Here is a 17,644-nt window from a genome sequence, read left to right on the forward strand (position 1 = left end):
AGGCAGGGGAGAGGAGGAGAGGAGGAGGAGGCAGTGCGAAAGCCGGCGGCTTCATCTATCACATTGCCGCCGGCTATATTTAATTAAATTAAGCAACTTTTAATACATTTGGCCGCAGCGAGACGGCTGTAAAATAAATGTAAACTTTCCATTTCTAACATTGGCCGCTGCGCTGCGGCCACTTTGCACATTGGCCGGCCAGAACCCGAAGTGGCTGGCCAGAACTAGAAGTGGCCACACTTCGGGTTCTGGCCGTAACATATATATATATATATACACACCTTTAATGTACTCCTCCTCATATTAATCTTATCAGGAGAATGCAAGGTCCAAACAAGTTTAAAGCTATAAACACTGATTGCAGTCTAACCCAGTGAGGTTTGTTTTATTGTTAGGGTCATTTGCTTCTATCCTGCATATACAGTTACTTCTGTGTCCCCACCCACTGAAAGTGCTTATGTCTTCTGCAACTAGATAAATAAACTATAGATTACAGGAGGAGCAAAGAGAAAGTACAGATAATCATAACAAAAAGCAAGTTAACCTCATTTTTCTCTGACAAACTTATGGTAATGCAAATGTAAAAACAACCCTTAACCACTTCAGGACCACAGTCTTTTCGCCCCTTAAGGACCAGAGCCTTTTTCTCCATTCAGACCACTGCAGCTTTCACGGGGTAATGCTCGGTCATACAACCTACCACCTAAATGAATTTTACCTCCTTTTCTTGTCACTAATACAGCTTTCTTTTGATGCTATTTGATTGCTCCTGCGAGTTTTACTTTTTATTATATTCATCAAAAAAGACATGAATTTTGGCAAAAAAATGATTTTTTTTACTTTCTGTGCTGACATTTTTTAAATAAAGTAAAATTTCTGTATACATGCAGCGCGAAAAATGTGGACAAACATGTTTTTGATAAAAAAAACCCCATTCAGTGTATATTTATTGGTTTGGGTAAAAGTTATAGCGTTTACAAACTATGGTGCCAAAAGTGAATTTTCCCATTTTCAAGCATCTCTGACTTTTCTTCGCACCTGTCAGGTTTCATGAGGGGCTAAAATTCCAGGATAGTACAAATACCCCCCAAATGACCCCATTTTGGAAAGAAGACATCCCAAAGTATTCAGTGAGAGGCATGGTGAGTTCACAGAAGATTTTATTTTTTGTCACAAGTTAGCGGAAAATGACACTTTCTGACAAAAAAAAGAAAAAAAAAAGTTTCCATTTCTTCTAACTTGCAACAAAAAAAAATGAAATCTGCCACGGACTCACTATGCTCCTCTCTGAATACCTTGAAGTGTCTACTTTCCAAAATGGGGTCATTTGTGGGGTGTGTTCACTGTCCTGGCATTTTGGGGGGTGCCTAATTGTAAGCACCCCTGTAAAGCCTAAAGATGCTCATTGGACTTTTGGCCCCTTAGTGCAGTTAGGCTGCAAAAAAGTGCCACACATGTGGTATTGCCGTACTCAGGAGAAGTAGTATAATGTGTTTTGGGGTGTATTTTTACACATACCCATGCTGGGTGGGAGAAATATCTCCATAAATGACAATTGTTTTATTTTTTTTACACACAATTGTCTATTTATAGAGATATTTCTGCCACTCAGCATGGGTATGTGGAAAAATACACCCCAAAACACATTATACTACTTCTGAGTACGGCGATACCACATGTGTGGCACTTTTTTGCACCCTAACTGCGCTAAGGGGCCCAAAGTTCAATGAGTACCTTTAGGATTTCACAGGTCATTTTGAGAAATTTCGTTTCAAGACTACTCCTCGCGGTTTAGGGCCCCTAAAATGCCAGGACAGTATAGGAACCCCACAAATTACCCCATTTTAGAAAGAAGACACCCCAAGGTATTCCGTTAGGAGGATGGTGAGTTCATAGAAGATTTTTTTTTTTTTGTCACAAGTTAGCGGAAATTGATTTTAATTGTTTTTTTTCACAAAGTGTCATTTTCCGCTAACTTGTGACAAAAAATAAAATCTTCTATGAACTCACCATACTCCTAACGGAATACCTTGGGGTGTCTTCTTTCTAAAATGGGGTCATTTGTGGGGTTCCTATACTGCCCTGGCATTTTAGGGGCCCTAAACCGTGAGGAGTAGTCTTGAAACCAAATGTCGCAAAATGACCTGTGAAATCCTAAAGGTACTCATTGGACTTTGGGCCTCTTAGCGCACTTAGGGTGCAAAAAAGTGCTACACATGTGGTACCGCCGTACTCAGGAGAAGTAGTATAATGTGTTTTGGGGTGTATTTTTACACATACCCATGCTGGGTGGGAGAAATATCTCTGTAAATGACAATTGTTTGATTTTTTTTTTACACACAATTTCCTTTTACAGAGAGATTTCTCCCACCCAGCATGGGTATGTGTAAAAATACACCCCAAAACACAATATACTACTTCTTCTGAGTACGGCGATACCACATGTGTGACACTTTTTTGCAACCTAGGTGCGCTAAGGGGCCTAACGTCCTATTCACAGGTCATTTTGAGGCCTTTGGATTCTAGACTACTGCTCACGGTTTAGGGCCCCTTAAATGCCAGGGCAGTATAGGAACCCCACAAGTGACCCCATTTTAGAAAGAAGACACCCCAAGGTATTCTGTTAGGAGTATGGTGAGTTCATAGAAGATTTTTTTTTTGTCACAAGTTAGCAGAAAATGACACTTTGTGGAAAAAAAAACAATACATATCAATTTCCGCTAACTTGTGACAAAAAATAAAATCTTCTATGAACTCATCATACACCTAACAGAATACCTTGGGGTGTCTTCTTTCTAAAATGGGGTCACTTGTGGGGTTCCTATACTGCCCTGGCATTTTACGGGCCCAAAACTGTGAGTAGTCTGGAAACCAAATTTCTCAAAATGACTGATCAGGGGTATAAGCATCTGCAAATTTTGATGACAGGTGGTCTATGAGGGGGCAAATTTTGTGGAACCGGTCATAAGCAGGGTGGCCTCTTAGATGACAGGATGTTTTGGGCCTGATCTGATGGATAGGAGTGCTAGGGGGTGACAGGAGGTGATTGATGGGTGTCTCAGGGGGCGGTTAGAGGGGAAAATAGATGCAATCAATGCACTGGGGAGGTGATCGGAAGGGGGTCTGAGGGGGACCTGAGGGTTTGGCCGAGTGATCAGGAGCCCACACGGGGCAAATTAGGGCCTGATCTGATGGGTAGGTGTGCTAGGGGGTGACAGGAGGTGATTGATGGGTGTCTCAAGGTGTGATTAGAGGGGGGAAATAGATGCAAGCAATGCACTAGCGAGGTGATCAGGGCTGGGGTCTGAGGACGTTCTGAGGTGTGGGCGGGTGATTGGGTGCCCGCAAGGGGCAGATTAGGGTCTAATCTGATGGGTAACCGTGACAGGTGGTGATTGATAGGTGATTGATGGGTAATTAGTGGGTGTTTAGAGGAGAGAATAGATGTAAACAATGGATTTGGGAGGTGATCTGATGTCGGATCTGCGGGCGATCTATTGGTGTGGGTGGGTGATCAGATTGCCCGCAAGGGGCAGGTTAGGGGCTGATTGATGGGTGGCAGTGACAGGGGGTGATTGATGGGTGGCAGTGACAGGGGGTGATTGATAGGTGATTGACAGGAGATCAGTGGGTTATTACAGGGAATAACAGATGTAAATATTGCACTGGCGAATTGATAAAGGGGGGTCTGAGGGCAATCTGAGCGTGTGGGCGGGTGATTGGGTGCCCGCAAGGGGTAGATTAGGGTCTAATCTGATGGGTAACAGTGACAGGTGGTGATTGATAGGTGATTGATGGGTAATTAGTGGGTGTTTAGAGGAGAGAATAGATGTAAACAATGGATTTGGGAGGTGATCTGATGTCGGATCTGCGGGCGATCTATTGGTGTGGGTGGGTGATCAGATTGCCCGCAAGGGGCAGGTTAGGGGCTGATTGATGGGTGGCAGTGACAGGGGGTGATTGATGGGTGGCAGTGACAGGGGGTGATTGATAGGTGATTGACAGGTGATCAGTGGGTTATTACAGGGAATAACAGATGTAAATATTGCACTGGCGAATTGATAAAGGGGGGTCTGAGGGCAATCTGAGCGTGTGGGCGGGTGATTGGGTGCCCGCAAGGGGTAGATTAGGGTCTAATCTGATGGGTAACAGTGACAGGTGGTGATAGGGGGTGATTGATAGGTGATTGATGGGTAATTAGTGGGTGTTTAGAGGAGAGAATAGATGTAAACAATGGATTTGGGAGGTGATCTGATGTCGGATCTGCGGGCGATCTATTGGTGTGGGTGGGTGATCAGATTGCCCGCAAGGGGCAGGTTAGGGGCTGATTGATGGGTAGCAGAGACAGGGGGTGATTGACTGGTGATTGACGGGTGATTGACAGGTGATTGACAGGTGATCAGGGGGGATAGATGCATACAGTACACGGGGGGAGGGGTCTGGGGGGGGTCTGGGGAGAATCTGAGGGGTGGGGGGGTGATCAGGAGGGGGCAGTGGGCAGGGGGGGGGGGATAAAAAAAAAATAGCGTTGACAGATAGTGACAGGGAGTGATTGATGGGTGATTAGGGGGGTGACTGGGTGCAAACAGTGGTCTGAGGGGTGGGCAGGGGGGGGGGTCTGAGGGGTGCTGTGGGCGATCAGGGGGCGGGGGGGGGGGGGGGGAAATCAGTGTGCTTGGGTGCAGACTAGGGTGGCTGCAGCCTGCCCTGGTGGTCCCTCGGACACTGGGACCACCAGGGCAGGAGGCAGCCAGTTTAATAGGCTTTGTATACATTACAAAGCCTATTATACTATTTCCATGCGGCGATCCGGGTGCTAGTAACCCGCCGGCGCTTCCGAACGGCCGGCGGGTTACTACGAGCGGTAGGCGGAGCCAGTCCCCGGCGGCTGATCGCGTCACGAATGACGCGATCGCCGCATAGCCACCCACGCAGCCGCCCCCGCCGATGGGCGTATTGCGGTCGTTTGGGCCCGGACTTTGCCGCCGCCTATCGGCTGGGGGCGGTCCTCAAGTGGTTAAGAAGAGTAAAAATGTAATTTTAAAAGACGGATGTACAAATACAGAAACATATCAATGTTAATCTACAGCTTAAAATCAAAGTAAGAAAAACATCATTGTAAATGTTCAACGTGACTAAATCATTAAACAAATTGTGTGCAACTAGATGTGGACTGAACTGAAATGCAAATGTTTTCTGGCTGCTAAAATATAATTAAGCAGACAAAATCCATCACTTGCAAAAGTCTTTTTTTTACCTGTTCTTGCTGATGGTTTACAGATTCCAGGGGATCACCTGTAGATAAAGGTGTGAGGACATCTATTGATAAAAAAAAAAAAAGTTTCAGACTTGAGCAAAGTGAATATTTTTGTGCTTAAAGGATTAAAGGAAACCTTAGATGGCAAAAACTTAAGTATTTATACTTACCTGGGGCTTCTTCCAGCCCCATGTGCTCCGCAGGCTCCCTCACCATCCTCCTGGCCGCTCCTTTGACCCTTCAGGTATTTTTGCCAGTCATTGTATGCTGCGCATGTGCGGCCGCACTCCTGCAGCCGGGAGTGTTCGGATCGGGCTCAGAACTCCCCCAGCAGTGGAAATGCGTTGGAGGCGTGCATGTGGCCAGGCTGCGCATGCGTAGAACAGCACAACTGGTCACGACTGGAGAAATGACCTGAGGTTACAACGGAGAGGCTGAGGAAGACAGCAAGGGATCCCATAGGCCACATAGGGCTGGAGGCTGGGCTGCTCATGCGCAGAAGAGCACAACTGGCAGTGAATGGCAAAATTACCTGAGGTGACAATGCAGAGGCCTGGGGAGCACAGCGAGGGAGCCCACGGACCACATAGGACTGGAGGAAGCATCAGGTAAGTATAAATACTTCAGTTTTTGCCATCTCAGGTACACTTTAAGAATAACTGATGTGCTATAGTTGCACTATTTGTACGGGGAGTTAAGCAATGCCAATTACTCTCTCTCTCTCTGTTGTCTCAGGATGGCCAGCAGAGCTACAAACTGACATTAGCCATCAGGATTCTGCATTGTTAGGAAAGCAGGAAAATAGCAGTTTCCCTTTACAGCTAGGGTGACATGTAATTTTGCTCTCTTAAAACAGAGGTGTTTGCACTAATTCAGCCTTCAGCCAGCAACTGTGTTGTCCCACGATGCATCACTCCAGAATATGAAAATTATCTCTTTATGCCCCTGAAAGCAAGGCTGCATATCCAGAATCACTGCTGTCTAGTAAGCATATACAGTAGCTAATACATTTTACAGAGCCACATCAATCAAACATACATACAGCCTGTTTCAGACATTATGGTCCTCATCAGTGCATGGTATGGATTCATATGCCTCTATGGGATAGGGCTTGGACCAGTAGAAAGGAATACCCAGACAGCTCAGTTTGTACAGTGCAAGGACTTTAACTGATGTTTACAATTAAATAAAGATGACGGCAGCCTTTGAAATGCTCATTACAGCTTCCCTTAAAGGGCAGGTCCGGGGTTAAAAAAAACAAAAGCTACTTTCCTGGGGCTTCTTCCAGCTCCTGGCTGCCTATGTGTCCCTTGCCGTAGCTCCGCTCCCTGCCGGTGCCCCCTCCGTTGCAGATGCCAACCTCGCCAAGTCGGCATCTTCTGCACTTGCGCACACGTGCGGCCAAGCCACTTGCGCTCACATGGCCTGGAGCGTTCAGTGCAGAAGTAGTGCACAGAATGCTCAGTAGTTTGTTGTTGTTTTTTTTAACCCTGGACCTTTCTTTTAAGCAAGTCTAAACCAAAATTAAATTGATGAGATAAACGATCTATAGTTTAACTCCTACATAGGATTTTTGTGGAATCCCAGTCCTATTTTTTTAAATGACAAAAAAAAAAAAAAAAATATGATTAGTTGTTTTAACTGAATTATAAGAGTTTTAATATGTTTTACACCCACCATCTTCGACTATGACTCTTTTTCCATTCCCTTCACTCAGAACTGTATCTCAGCCATGCAAGAGTTTTATAGCTTATAATTAGTTATCAGTAATGTAATAGTTACACTACAGTCTGTAGAGACTTTTAACCATTACAGCATGAAAAAAGAAAAAAAGAACTAACTAGTTCTAAGTAGGCTTGGCACTGCACATACTCAAGTTTATTTCATGTCACATGTCTGTTCAGGTACCCCCTTTAAAGCTCAAATAAACACTAAATTGATGTAGTCAATTAGTAAAAACAATTGTTTAGTGTAAATTCTGGCCTCTATTGTTGTGCCTACTTTGAGAGTCACACATTCACTCTTGATTCTCCCACCCACCAGCTAAATCTACAGAGGTTCCATCCAAGAGGAAAAAGACAGGGACCATCCACTGCAGTAATTTGTTTATTGTGCTTCAGTACAATCAAATGACATGCCAAATGCGGAAGTGCAATTAAGTGCGGTATACAAGCGGTGTCATACAGAGGACATGGGAGAGAAGGTGGGTGCAATCTATTCGATTAGTTTACGAAACCTACCGTACACCATTCAATTTTCAAAGCAATTATTTTTCCAACACATCCAATTGAAAAAACTGACTAATCAATTGTTTTTTATGGAATGAAAAAAAAGATTATTTTCAATTTCTTCTCTATTCAACGATTTTGGTCAAATAAACAGGAAAACCGAACTATTTAATTGTACCGTTAATGGGCACCTTTAGGAGGAGAGGGTCAGAAATATGTAGAGGTAATGCAAAGTATGAAGAACAGAAATAAGGCGGCATTCTGTACTTGGTGCAGTTTATCTTTAACACCATGATAAACACTAGCATAAGCTTATAACCACTGGATTTCTGTTAGAAATACATGATTTACTGATATGACGACATACAGTTGCTTTACACACTATCTTACTTTCATGTTATATTAGGCATCTTACCTGAAGTGTCTTGTTGTTTGACTTGTGGTTTGGTGTTAGTATCCAATGTTTGCTGTAATTCAACAGCATGCGCTTTATTCTGTTGATTGATTTCAGAGATGTCTTTGTTGGTCAATGGCTCATCTTGCAAAAGTTCTTCTCTGTCAAGAGTCTCTGTATGTGGGCCACTAACCTGCTCCAGATGGTCTTTCATGTCTGCAGTTTTTTTCCTGTCTATTTCTACCTGCAATACAACTACCTTTTTCTCAGCTTCGTTAATCTTCTCCAACTCCTGCTTCATAATTTCTAGTTTTAGTAGGGTTTCTTGTCCTCTTTCTAGCTCGTCCTTTACTTGATCAAATTCACCTAGAGATTCCTTCACTCGCTGTAACTCTTCCCTCAACATTAACAGCTTCTCATGGCTTTCTTTGGCCTCATTCAGTTCCTGATTTAAGTGGTCTGATTGCATGCTTAGATCATCTGGATCATTTCTGGATGACACTGCTTCTTGTTGACCAGTTCTCTCCTCCAGCAGCTCTTCAATAATACGCTTTAGCGTCTCTATCTCCTCCTTCAGTTGTTCATGAGCTTCTTTCCCTTCAGCTAGTTCTGCACTTAAATGTTTTACTTCCTCTTGAAGGTCTTTGCATTTTGTCTGCTCTAATTTCAAGTTCTCCATCTCCTCTTGAGCTCCATTCTGTTGTTCCAACTCTAACCGCAGCTGCACTAGCTCTTTTTGAGCCGCTCTCTCTTTTTCCAGGTCTGCCCTCAATCTTTCTAACTCATCGTGGGTATCTTTCTCTATTTGGGCATTTAAAATTTTATTCTCCTGTACTTGTATGTCCAGCTGCCTTCTTGTTTCTTCAACTTGTTTCCTGGCTTCTTTTTCCAATTCTAATTCTTTTTTAATATTCTCTAGTTCATCTTGAGACAGTTTTCCCTTTTCTACTTCTGTTCTTAGACTTTCTATCTCACTGCTGGTTATTTTTTCTTTCTCTAGCTCTTCCTGTAACCTTTGGTATGCATCATCCTTCACTTGTAAAAGCTCTTTGAAGTGAGCATTTTCTCTTTGTTCATTACTCAGAGAATCGCGTACGGACTGCAAATCTTGTTCCATACTTCGAAACTGTTCTGTAAGAACCTATAAAAACCCCAAACAATAAATAAAAGGTTACAAGGCAGGTCATACATGCCTAAAAGGAACACCACTCGAAGAAAAAAACAATGAAAAAAATATTTAACATATCTTTAAGAGCACACCTCAAAGTAGTCTATGCTGCAAGGAGAATTTACCAACAGTTGCTGCTCCTTCGAAGGGGTGGTGGTCTGAAACTGATAACTCAAACCAAAAAATAGTATGGCAGACAGATAATTTATGATTATTTGAACATTGACTGTTGATGTGGAAATAAGAAACACTTCTACAGTATATAGAAAACAAGGAAAGATAACTCCACAGCTTGCGTTAGATGGCACATGAAACAGAAGTAACATTTATCATTTACTTTTTTTAATAAAATTTCTACAGCTTCAAAAAAAAATTAAAACCTACAGCCTTGTGCACACGCTAAATAAATCTGGCAGATGCAACCATTCAGTGGCAGCTCATCAGGATCTAGCATGTGTACAGCTACCCTGACATGTATTAAGATCCAATACGCTAGTTCTTTAAACGATGGCGTCAAATGAGGGCATTGTTTCCCCATTTTCTCCATCATCCAAAACCTGCTTCATGGTGTGTCGTGACATCATTCCTCCTCTCACCCAGGGATGAGGTAGATTAAAAACGGATGAAATCCGAATGGGTTTCATTCAGTGGGGGGGTATTTAACTTACCCAGCAGGCGTCTTCTTTAATCCGTCTCACGGTGCCTCCCATACTGTGTTCCAAGCCGCGGTCATGTGACTACAAACACTTCCTTTTTCAACCCCGAAGGAGGAAGTGTGTAGTCACATGACCTCAGCTTGGAACGCAGCGTGGGAGGCGCTGTGGGACGGGTTAAAGAAGACAACTGCTGGGTAAGTTTAACCCCCCCCCCCGCACACACCCGCTCAGGTGCAATAAATTAGGAGGATGAAACCCATTTGGATATCATCCGTAACTCATCCCTACTCTCACCTCCATAGCAACAGTATGCTTTGCTTGGCTGTAGCCTAGACACACGTCTGTACATCAATTAGGCCCTGGACTGTTGTGCTGGGTTTCAAGTCCTAATTTCTATAAGTCTGCAGTTATTTGGCATGTGTGCACATTTAGTATCCCTCAAACTTCCTTTCTAGACAGCTGTCCAACTTATACAATTCAAATGAGTTTAAGAGATATGTTTGAGATATGTATGGTGAGAAATATAATACAAATACAATCACCTTTAAAACATAACAGAATATGTAGATTCTGACTGAGATAAAATGTTTATCATTGCTAACACCACAGAAGCTGTATAGACTACCTTCTGAAAGTCCAATCAAAATCACAACAGCTAAAATGTATTTTTTTTTTTCCAAAGCAGAGTATATGCAAGGTGGAATTTTTTTTTCTGCCTGAACGAATATCATTAACCTCTTCTGGACCACAGTGATTGAAATCTATTCCCTGTTTGGGAGCGGTTTTTCCTGCCAGGGCATAGATTTCAATCACCGCCACACACACTGCTCTCTGTTCCTGCTGATGTCTGTGTCGCTGCACCCACTCACTCTGCTGTCACACTGACAGCAGAAGTTCCGTATATATGACACACCCTGTAACTGCAGTGAGCCAATCACAACAATCATATAATTTAAAAGGGCACAGATGGCTTTGGTCTTAAAGCCATCTGTGCCCTCTTAAATGATATGGTTTTAAAGCAGCCAGAGCCGTCCGGTCTGCAAGAGGTTAAGGGGCTGCTTTGATTTAAAGCTTTCTGCAGTTGAGATATAAAACTAAAATAGAGAAGTGAAATGTAAATTTACTGTATAATTTTTATCCTCCAGGTTACTTAAAGAGAGTTTGAAGCCATAAAAGTTACCCTTTTATTGGCCAGTTCTATTAAGCATTAAGATCCTAGCTGATACGCCGCATCCCCACGGCAGAACAAGGTATTTATACCCCCAAAACCCCGGGAAATAATTCCACGACTTTCTAGGTCATGGATTTTGCTGCCCGGGGGAGGCAAAGCTTTGCGCTGTAGCTCTGCCACCAGTCCAGTCAATCTCCGCCTCTCCCCGCCCCTCTCAATGAAAGAAGACTGAGGGGCGGGGAGAGGCAGAGATCGGCTCAAGCAGAGGCAGAGCTACTGCGCAAAGCTCTGCCTCTTCCAGGAAGGAACACTAAATTTTGCCCCCGGGGATTTCTGGGGTATAAATAAATCATTCTGCCGCGGGAATGCAGTGTATCAGCTATGATCTTAATGCTTAATAGAACTGGCCAATAAGGAGGTCATTTTTCTGGCTTTAGACTCTCTTTAACACTTCAATCCATTAAAATAGCCATATATTTCCAGAAAAGTTAGGCAAGTAGGTTACTCACTTAAAGCCATAAGGTTGCATAGGATAATCACCAGACTGAATAAAAGTTAATTTGAAGCGATGATTATTATTTAGTATTCATATTGCACTGACATCTTCCATAGCCCTTTACAGAATACATATAGTCTTGTCTCTAACAGTCCCTCTAATGAGCTCACAATCTAATCCTACCATAGCCAAATGTCCATTGTAGTCTAGGACCAATTTTTAGGGGGAAGCCAATGAACTTATCTGTATGTTTTTGGGATGTGTAAGGAAACTGGAGCACCCAGAGGAAACCCACGCACACATGGGGAGAACATACAAATTCCATTTAGATAGTTCCCTGGCTGATATTTGAACTAGGGACCCAGTGCTGTAAGGTGAGAGTGCTACCCACTGGTGTTGATCTAGTCTTCAACCAGATTGCCCCCTGCTGACAACTGTTAAATGGCAACATACAGTAGCTACAATGTGTACCTCTTTCATTTTAAGAGCTATGCCAGATTATACATTCTGAATATATCTACAGTGTTAGAGTGTAAATATGTAAGCAGCTGTCATAATTTATTTTACAAATTCCAGTAAAGGTGCCCATTAATGGTACATTTTTTTCACCAAATACAATCTTTACATGCGATTTTTACGATTAAATTGTATAGAAAATTTGCCATTTATGAAGGCAACCGATAAGGAACGATTCTTTGGTCGATTGCCAACTAGGATAAAATCAATCTGAAAGTTGGGATTTATGATCGAATTTGAAGAAAGAATCGTTCAGTAAATGTGAACAATCGATAAATGCCTTCCGATTAGTTACGATCATTCAAATTGCATCGAAAGATCACATTTGGTGAAAAAATGTAACTGTTAAAGGGACTCCGAGCTCAAAAAAAAAATGAAAATTGCACTCACCTTGGGCTTTCTGCAGCCCAGTGTAGGTCGGGAGGGTCCCACGATGGCGTCCTGGCTCTTCTCCCAGAGATGGCTGGCCGGCGGCTTCCGGGCTAGTGTCGCCTGGAGCCGCCGGGCAGCCATCTCTGGGAGAAGACCTGGGAGAAGAGCCAGGACGCCGTCGTGGGACCTCCCGACCTACACTGGGCTGCAGAAAGCCCAAGGTGAGTGCAATTTTCATTTTTTTTTTTTTTAGCTCGGAGTCCCTTTAATGGGCAGTAATTTCTGAATCTGACCTAGAACAAGCATGTAGATATCTGAAGCTCTTTGTCAGTAAGCATTGGAGGCTTTAAAGGGAACCTGAAGGCAGAGGTACAGTGGAGGAAATAATTATTTGACCCCTCACTGATTTTGTAAGTTTGTCCAATGACAAAGAAATGAAAAGTCTCAGAACAGTATCATTTCAATGGTAGGTTTATTTTAACAGTGGCAAATAGCACATCAAAAGGAAAATCGAAAAAATAACCTTAAATAAAAGATAGCAACTGATTTGCATTTCATTGAGTGAAATACGTTTTTGAACCCTCTAACAATAAGGGCCTGTTTCCACTACACGCAGTTTCTGCATGCAGAAAACTGACTCCAATGAATGTCTATGGGCCTGTTTCCACTGAACACGATTTTACTGATGCAGATTTCCCATAGGCATTCATTAGAGTCAGTTTTCTGCATGCAGAATCTGCGTGTAGTGGAAACAGGCCCTAAAAGACTTAATACTTAGTGGAAAAACCCTTGTTTGCAAGCACAGAGGTCAAACGTTTCTTGTAATTGATGACCAAGTTTGCACACATTTTAGGAGGAATGTTGGTCCACTCCTCTTTGCAGATCATCTCTAAATCCCTAAGGTTTCGAGGCTGTCTCTGTGCAACTCTGAGCTTGAGCTCCCTCCATAGGTTTTCTATTGGATTAAGGTCCGGAGACTGACTAGGCCACTCCATGACCTTAATGTGCTTCTTCTTGAGCCACTCCTTTGTTGCCTTTGCTGTATGTTTTGGGTCATTGTCGTGCTGGAACACCCATCCACGACCCATTTTCAGTTTCCTGGCAGAGGGAAGGAGGTTGTCATTCAGGATTTCACGATACATGGCTCCCTCCATTTTCCCGTTAATGCGATTAAGTTGTCCTGTGCCCTTAGCAGAAAAACACCCCCAAAGCAAAATGTTTCCACCCCCATGCTTGACGGTGGGGACGGTGTTTTGGGGGTCATAGGCAGCATTTTTCTTCCTCCAAACACAGTGAGTTGAGTTAATGCCAAAGAGCTCTATTTTGGTCTCATCAGACCACAGCACCTTCTCCCAGTCACTCACAGAATCATTCAGGTGTTCATTGGCAAACTTCAGACGGGCCTGCACATGTGCCTTCTTGAGCAGGGGGACCTTGCGAGCCCTGCACGATTTTAATCCATTGCGGTGTAATGTGTTTCCAATGGTTTTCTTGGTGACTGTGGTCCCTGCTAATTTGAGGTCATTCACTAACTCCTCCCGTGTAGTTCTAGGATGCTTTTTCACCTTTCTCAGAACCATTGACACCCCACGAGGTGAGATCTTGCGTGGAGCCCCAGAACGAGGTCGATTGATGGCCATTTTGTGCACCTTCCATTTTCGAACAATCGAACCAACAGTTGTCACCTTCTCTCCCAGCTTCTTGCTAATGGTTTTGTAGCCCATTCCAGCATTGTGCAGGTCTACAATTTTGTCTCTGACATCCTTGGACAGCTCTTTGGTCTTTCCCATGTTGGAGAGTTTGGAGTCTGCTTGATTGATTGATTGATTCTGTGGACAGGTGTCTTTTATACAGGTGACTAGTTAAGACAGGTGTCCTTAATGAGGGTGACTAATTGAGTAGAAGTGTCTAACCACTCTGTGCGAGCCAGAACTCTTAATGGTTGGTAGGGGTTCAAAAACTTATTTCACTCAATGAAATGCAAATCAGTTGCTATCTTTTATTTAAGGTTATTTTTTCGATTTTCCTTTTGATGTGCTATCGGCCACTGTTAAAATAAACCTACCATTGAAATGATACTGTTCTGAAACGTTTCATTTCTTTGTCATTGGACAAACTTACAAAATCAGTGATGGGTCAAATAATTATTTCCTCCACTGTATATGGAGGCTGCCATATTTAGATTGTAAGCCTCTGGCAGGGCCCTCCCCCTACTGTTTCCAGCATGATCATACAACCTCACTGTCGGGCACCCCTCCTGTGGACTAGGACAGACTATTTTTTACCAAAGACATTGAAATACTGTTACCAAAGAACTTAGCAAAAACTTATTTTTTCATGTTAGTTTCTTGTATGTCCTACCTCATATGTTAACCCCATTTATCTACTGTGCAGGGCTTTGTAATATGTTGGCGTTTTATAAGTACAGTACATAATATTTGTTTTCTTTTAAACAATACCAGTTGCCTGGCAGTCCTACTGATCTCTTTGGCTGCAGTAGTGTCGGAATCCCACACCTGAAACAAGCATGCGGCAAATCCAGTCAAACTTCAGTCAGAAACACTTGATCTGCTGTATGCTCGTTTAAAGTCTATGGCTAAAAGCAGAGGATCAGCAAGACTGCCAGGCAACAGGTATGCTTTAAAATTAAAGGGGAACTGAAGAGAGAGGTATATGGAGGCTGTCATGTTTATTTCCTTTTAATCAATACCGGTTACCTGGCGGCCCTGCTGGTCTATTTCTCTGCAGTAGTATCTGATTAAAACCAGAAACAAGCATGCAGCTAGTTTTGTCAGACCAGACTTATAAGTCTGAACCACTGAAACACCTGATCTGCTGCATGCTTGTTCAGGGGCTATGGCTAATAGTATTAGAGGCAGAGGATCAGCAGGGCTGCCAGGCAACTGGTATTGTCTAAAAGGAAATAAACATGATAGCCTCCATATACCTCTCTCTTCAGTTCCCCTTTAAATAATGTCAGCCCCCATATCCCTTTCACTTCAGGTTACATTTAAGAGCAGTGCAATAAACTAGAGAAAACATGAAACATTTCACAAATGAGTTCAAATTCAGCAATTCAACGTATAAAGGAGAACACTCAAAAATGTAATATAAAAAATAAAGCAATTAAGCTACATGGACATAAACCTGTTTTTGAAGTTCAGCACTCTGCAGTTCTTGCTCCAACATCTGCACCACCTGGGTACGGGAGTTGAGGGCTTCACTCTGTTCCTCCAGTTTTATTTGTAGATGGTGAATCTAACAAGAAAACATAATGAATCTCTTGTCAGCTACAGCACAGGCCCAGCCCATCTATAAGTGAACTTTCAGTTCTAAGTGGTGCATATTCTGGTGAATCCCTCAATAGATTTTTATATTTCTTGTAAACTCAATGCCAAAGTGTCTAGCTAGATTTTTTGGGGTGTTCCTACTCCTCCTTGGGATTCTGCATAAGATAAAATAAAAAAAAAATAGGGTCCAAAAAAAGGGAGTGGAATCCCCTTGTGAAGACTTTGGCAGGCTGGGAAAACAACTGCGGGAACCTTATGGCAAGTTCTCAAAAGATATAAGAACTCAGTTTGTGGTATAACGCTCCAGCCTCTAGAAAATAAAAATAAAGAAACAGAATAATACATGAAACCACTTCCTGGCAGAAATTATGGAAATCTGACCCTTAAAAGCATCTCAAAGAGCAATAAAAAGCCAAAAGGGTTCATTTTCACTCTGTGCACATCTAAAATAAGCCTAGAGGTAGGCTTTACTTGCCAGTTTTAACTATGACATTACTTCTTGTGTCACAGCTTCAAGAATTTACATGTCTACATGTGTGAAACAACAACAGAAATACAGGGCAGCCAGCATGGAAACGGAAAACATCAAAACTTAACGTTACAGTTATGCCCAATTTTACCTCTGCTTCCTGTTTTTTGTGCAGTTCCCTGGCAGCATCCCCGCTCTCCTGGAGGGCCCTTGTGAGGTCAGTGACGTTTTCTTCGCTGTCTTGGAGCTGCTTGGTGAGAGCTCCAATTGTTTGCTGACTCTCAGACAGCTGTTCTGTCAGCTTGGTGATCTGCGACTGACTGTCATGAAGCTGTCTGGTGAGCTCATTAATAGTGTCTTGCAATTTTGAAGCATTTTCTCCATTGATCTGTGCACCTGGCACTGTGTCTTTCTCTCCTGTACTTAAGGTATTGTTACTTCCATCTGGATTAACCTAAATGATAACCGTAAAAATGATCAACATTGACTTTAATTTGACAATCATAAGTATCCTCATGCCTGAATAGTGAATATAGTCTGCCTTTTGCCCAGATACACAGAAAATCAGTTTATCGCTTTCCTATTCCTATTTGCATGAATCAGTGCCAGATTTACAACTTAAAGCGTATCCGAGATGAACAACTAACTATAACAAGTAACTTGTCTATATATCTTATCTAAAGTTTAGATCGTTTACACAGCAAATCTCGCTGAAAACGGCTTCAATAGAATATGATTATTTCTTCCTGTGATACGACAGCAGCCATGTTGTGTGTAAACAGTACACACAGACAAGCTTATCTTCATTTTCAGCACTCAGCCTGTGAAAAAAACCGAATCCCCCCTCCTGCTACCCTCTGCCCCTGAAATCTCTGGCTAGTAATACCTCCCCCTACTCTTGCCCAGACTGAGCTCCCATGAGCCCTTGCTACTGTCTGAAAATGCCAAGGCTCTCTGAAATACTGTGGGCGAGGCTTGTTTAGTTTATAGGGAATTAGAGTATTAAAACAAAAAAGTAATTGGCTTGAGGAATGCCCTATAAACAACAGGAAAGGAACACAATTATGCAATGAGTAAAAGTTAATCTCGGTCCTTTAAAGGAAACCTAACCCCCCCCCCCCCCCCTAAAAAATGAGATTCACTTACCTGGGGCTTCTACCAGACCCCTGCAGTCATCCTGCTACCTTGCAGTCACTTGCTGCCCCCCCCCCCCCCCCCCAGCTAGTTTCGTTATTGCCAACTCAGAGTCAGTGGCCGCCACACACACACCTTTGCACGCAGGGGCGTAGCAATAGGGGGTGCAGAGGTAGCGACCGCATCGGGGCCCTTGGGCCAGAGGGGCCCCGAAGGGCCCTCCCTCAACTACGATATTAGCTTTCTATTGGTCCTGTGCTCATAATAATCACTTCTATAGATGCTTTGAATAGTGGTAATCACTAACAAACTGCTCCCCATCCCCTTCTTGCACCTCTGACACTGTAGTTGCCATTGGCAGGTTTTGGTGCGCTGTATCAATTGTTATGTATAGAGCGCTTAGGGGGCCCCATTGTAAAACTTGCATCGGGGCCCACAGCTCCTTAGCTACGCCCCTGTTTGCACGCATTCCTGCTGATGCAGGAAGCTATCG

At 43.2% G+C, this 17,644-nt stretch overlaps 1 protein-coding gene across 2 annotated transcripts in view; it reads right to left on the minus strand.

Annotated features, from left to right (window-relative positions):
• The window catches only part of GOLGB1 (golgin B1), a 93,578-nt gene that overhangs the window by 36,374 nt on the left and 39,560 nt on the right, over positions 1-17,644 (minus strand). For both annotated transcript variants that reach the window (XR_011030350.1, XM_068275877.1), the window contains exons 5-8: positions 16,169-16,471; positions 15,406-15,516; positions 7,901-9,020; positions 5,258-5,319 (exon numbers count right to left, since the gene is read on the minus strand). Coding sequence is in view for 1 of the 2 variants with exons in the window: in XM_068275877.1 (XP_068131978.1) it covers positions 5,258-5,319; positions 7,901-9,020; positions 15,406-15,516; positions 16,169-16,471 (1,596 nt within the window). In the remaining variant the exon portion in view is untranslated. The remainder of the gene's footprint in view (positions 1-5,257; positions 5,320-7,900; positions 9,021-15,405; positions 15,517-16,168; positions 16,472-17,644) is intronic.

The sequence above is a fragment of the Hyperolius riggenbachi genome, chromosome 3, assembly GCF_040937935.1.
Source record: "Hyperolius riggenbachi isolate aHypRig1 chromosome 3, aHypRig1.pri, whole genome shotgun sequence".
NCBI classification, from domain to species: domain Eukaryota; kingdom Metazoa; phylum Chordata; class Amphibia; order Anura; family Hyperoliidae; genus Hyperolius; species Hyperolius riggenbachi.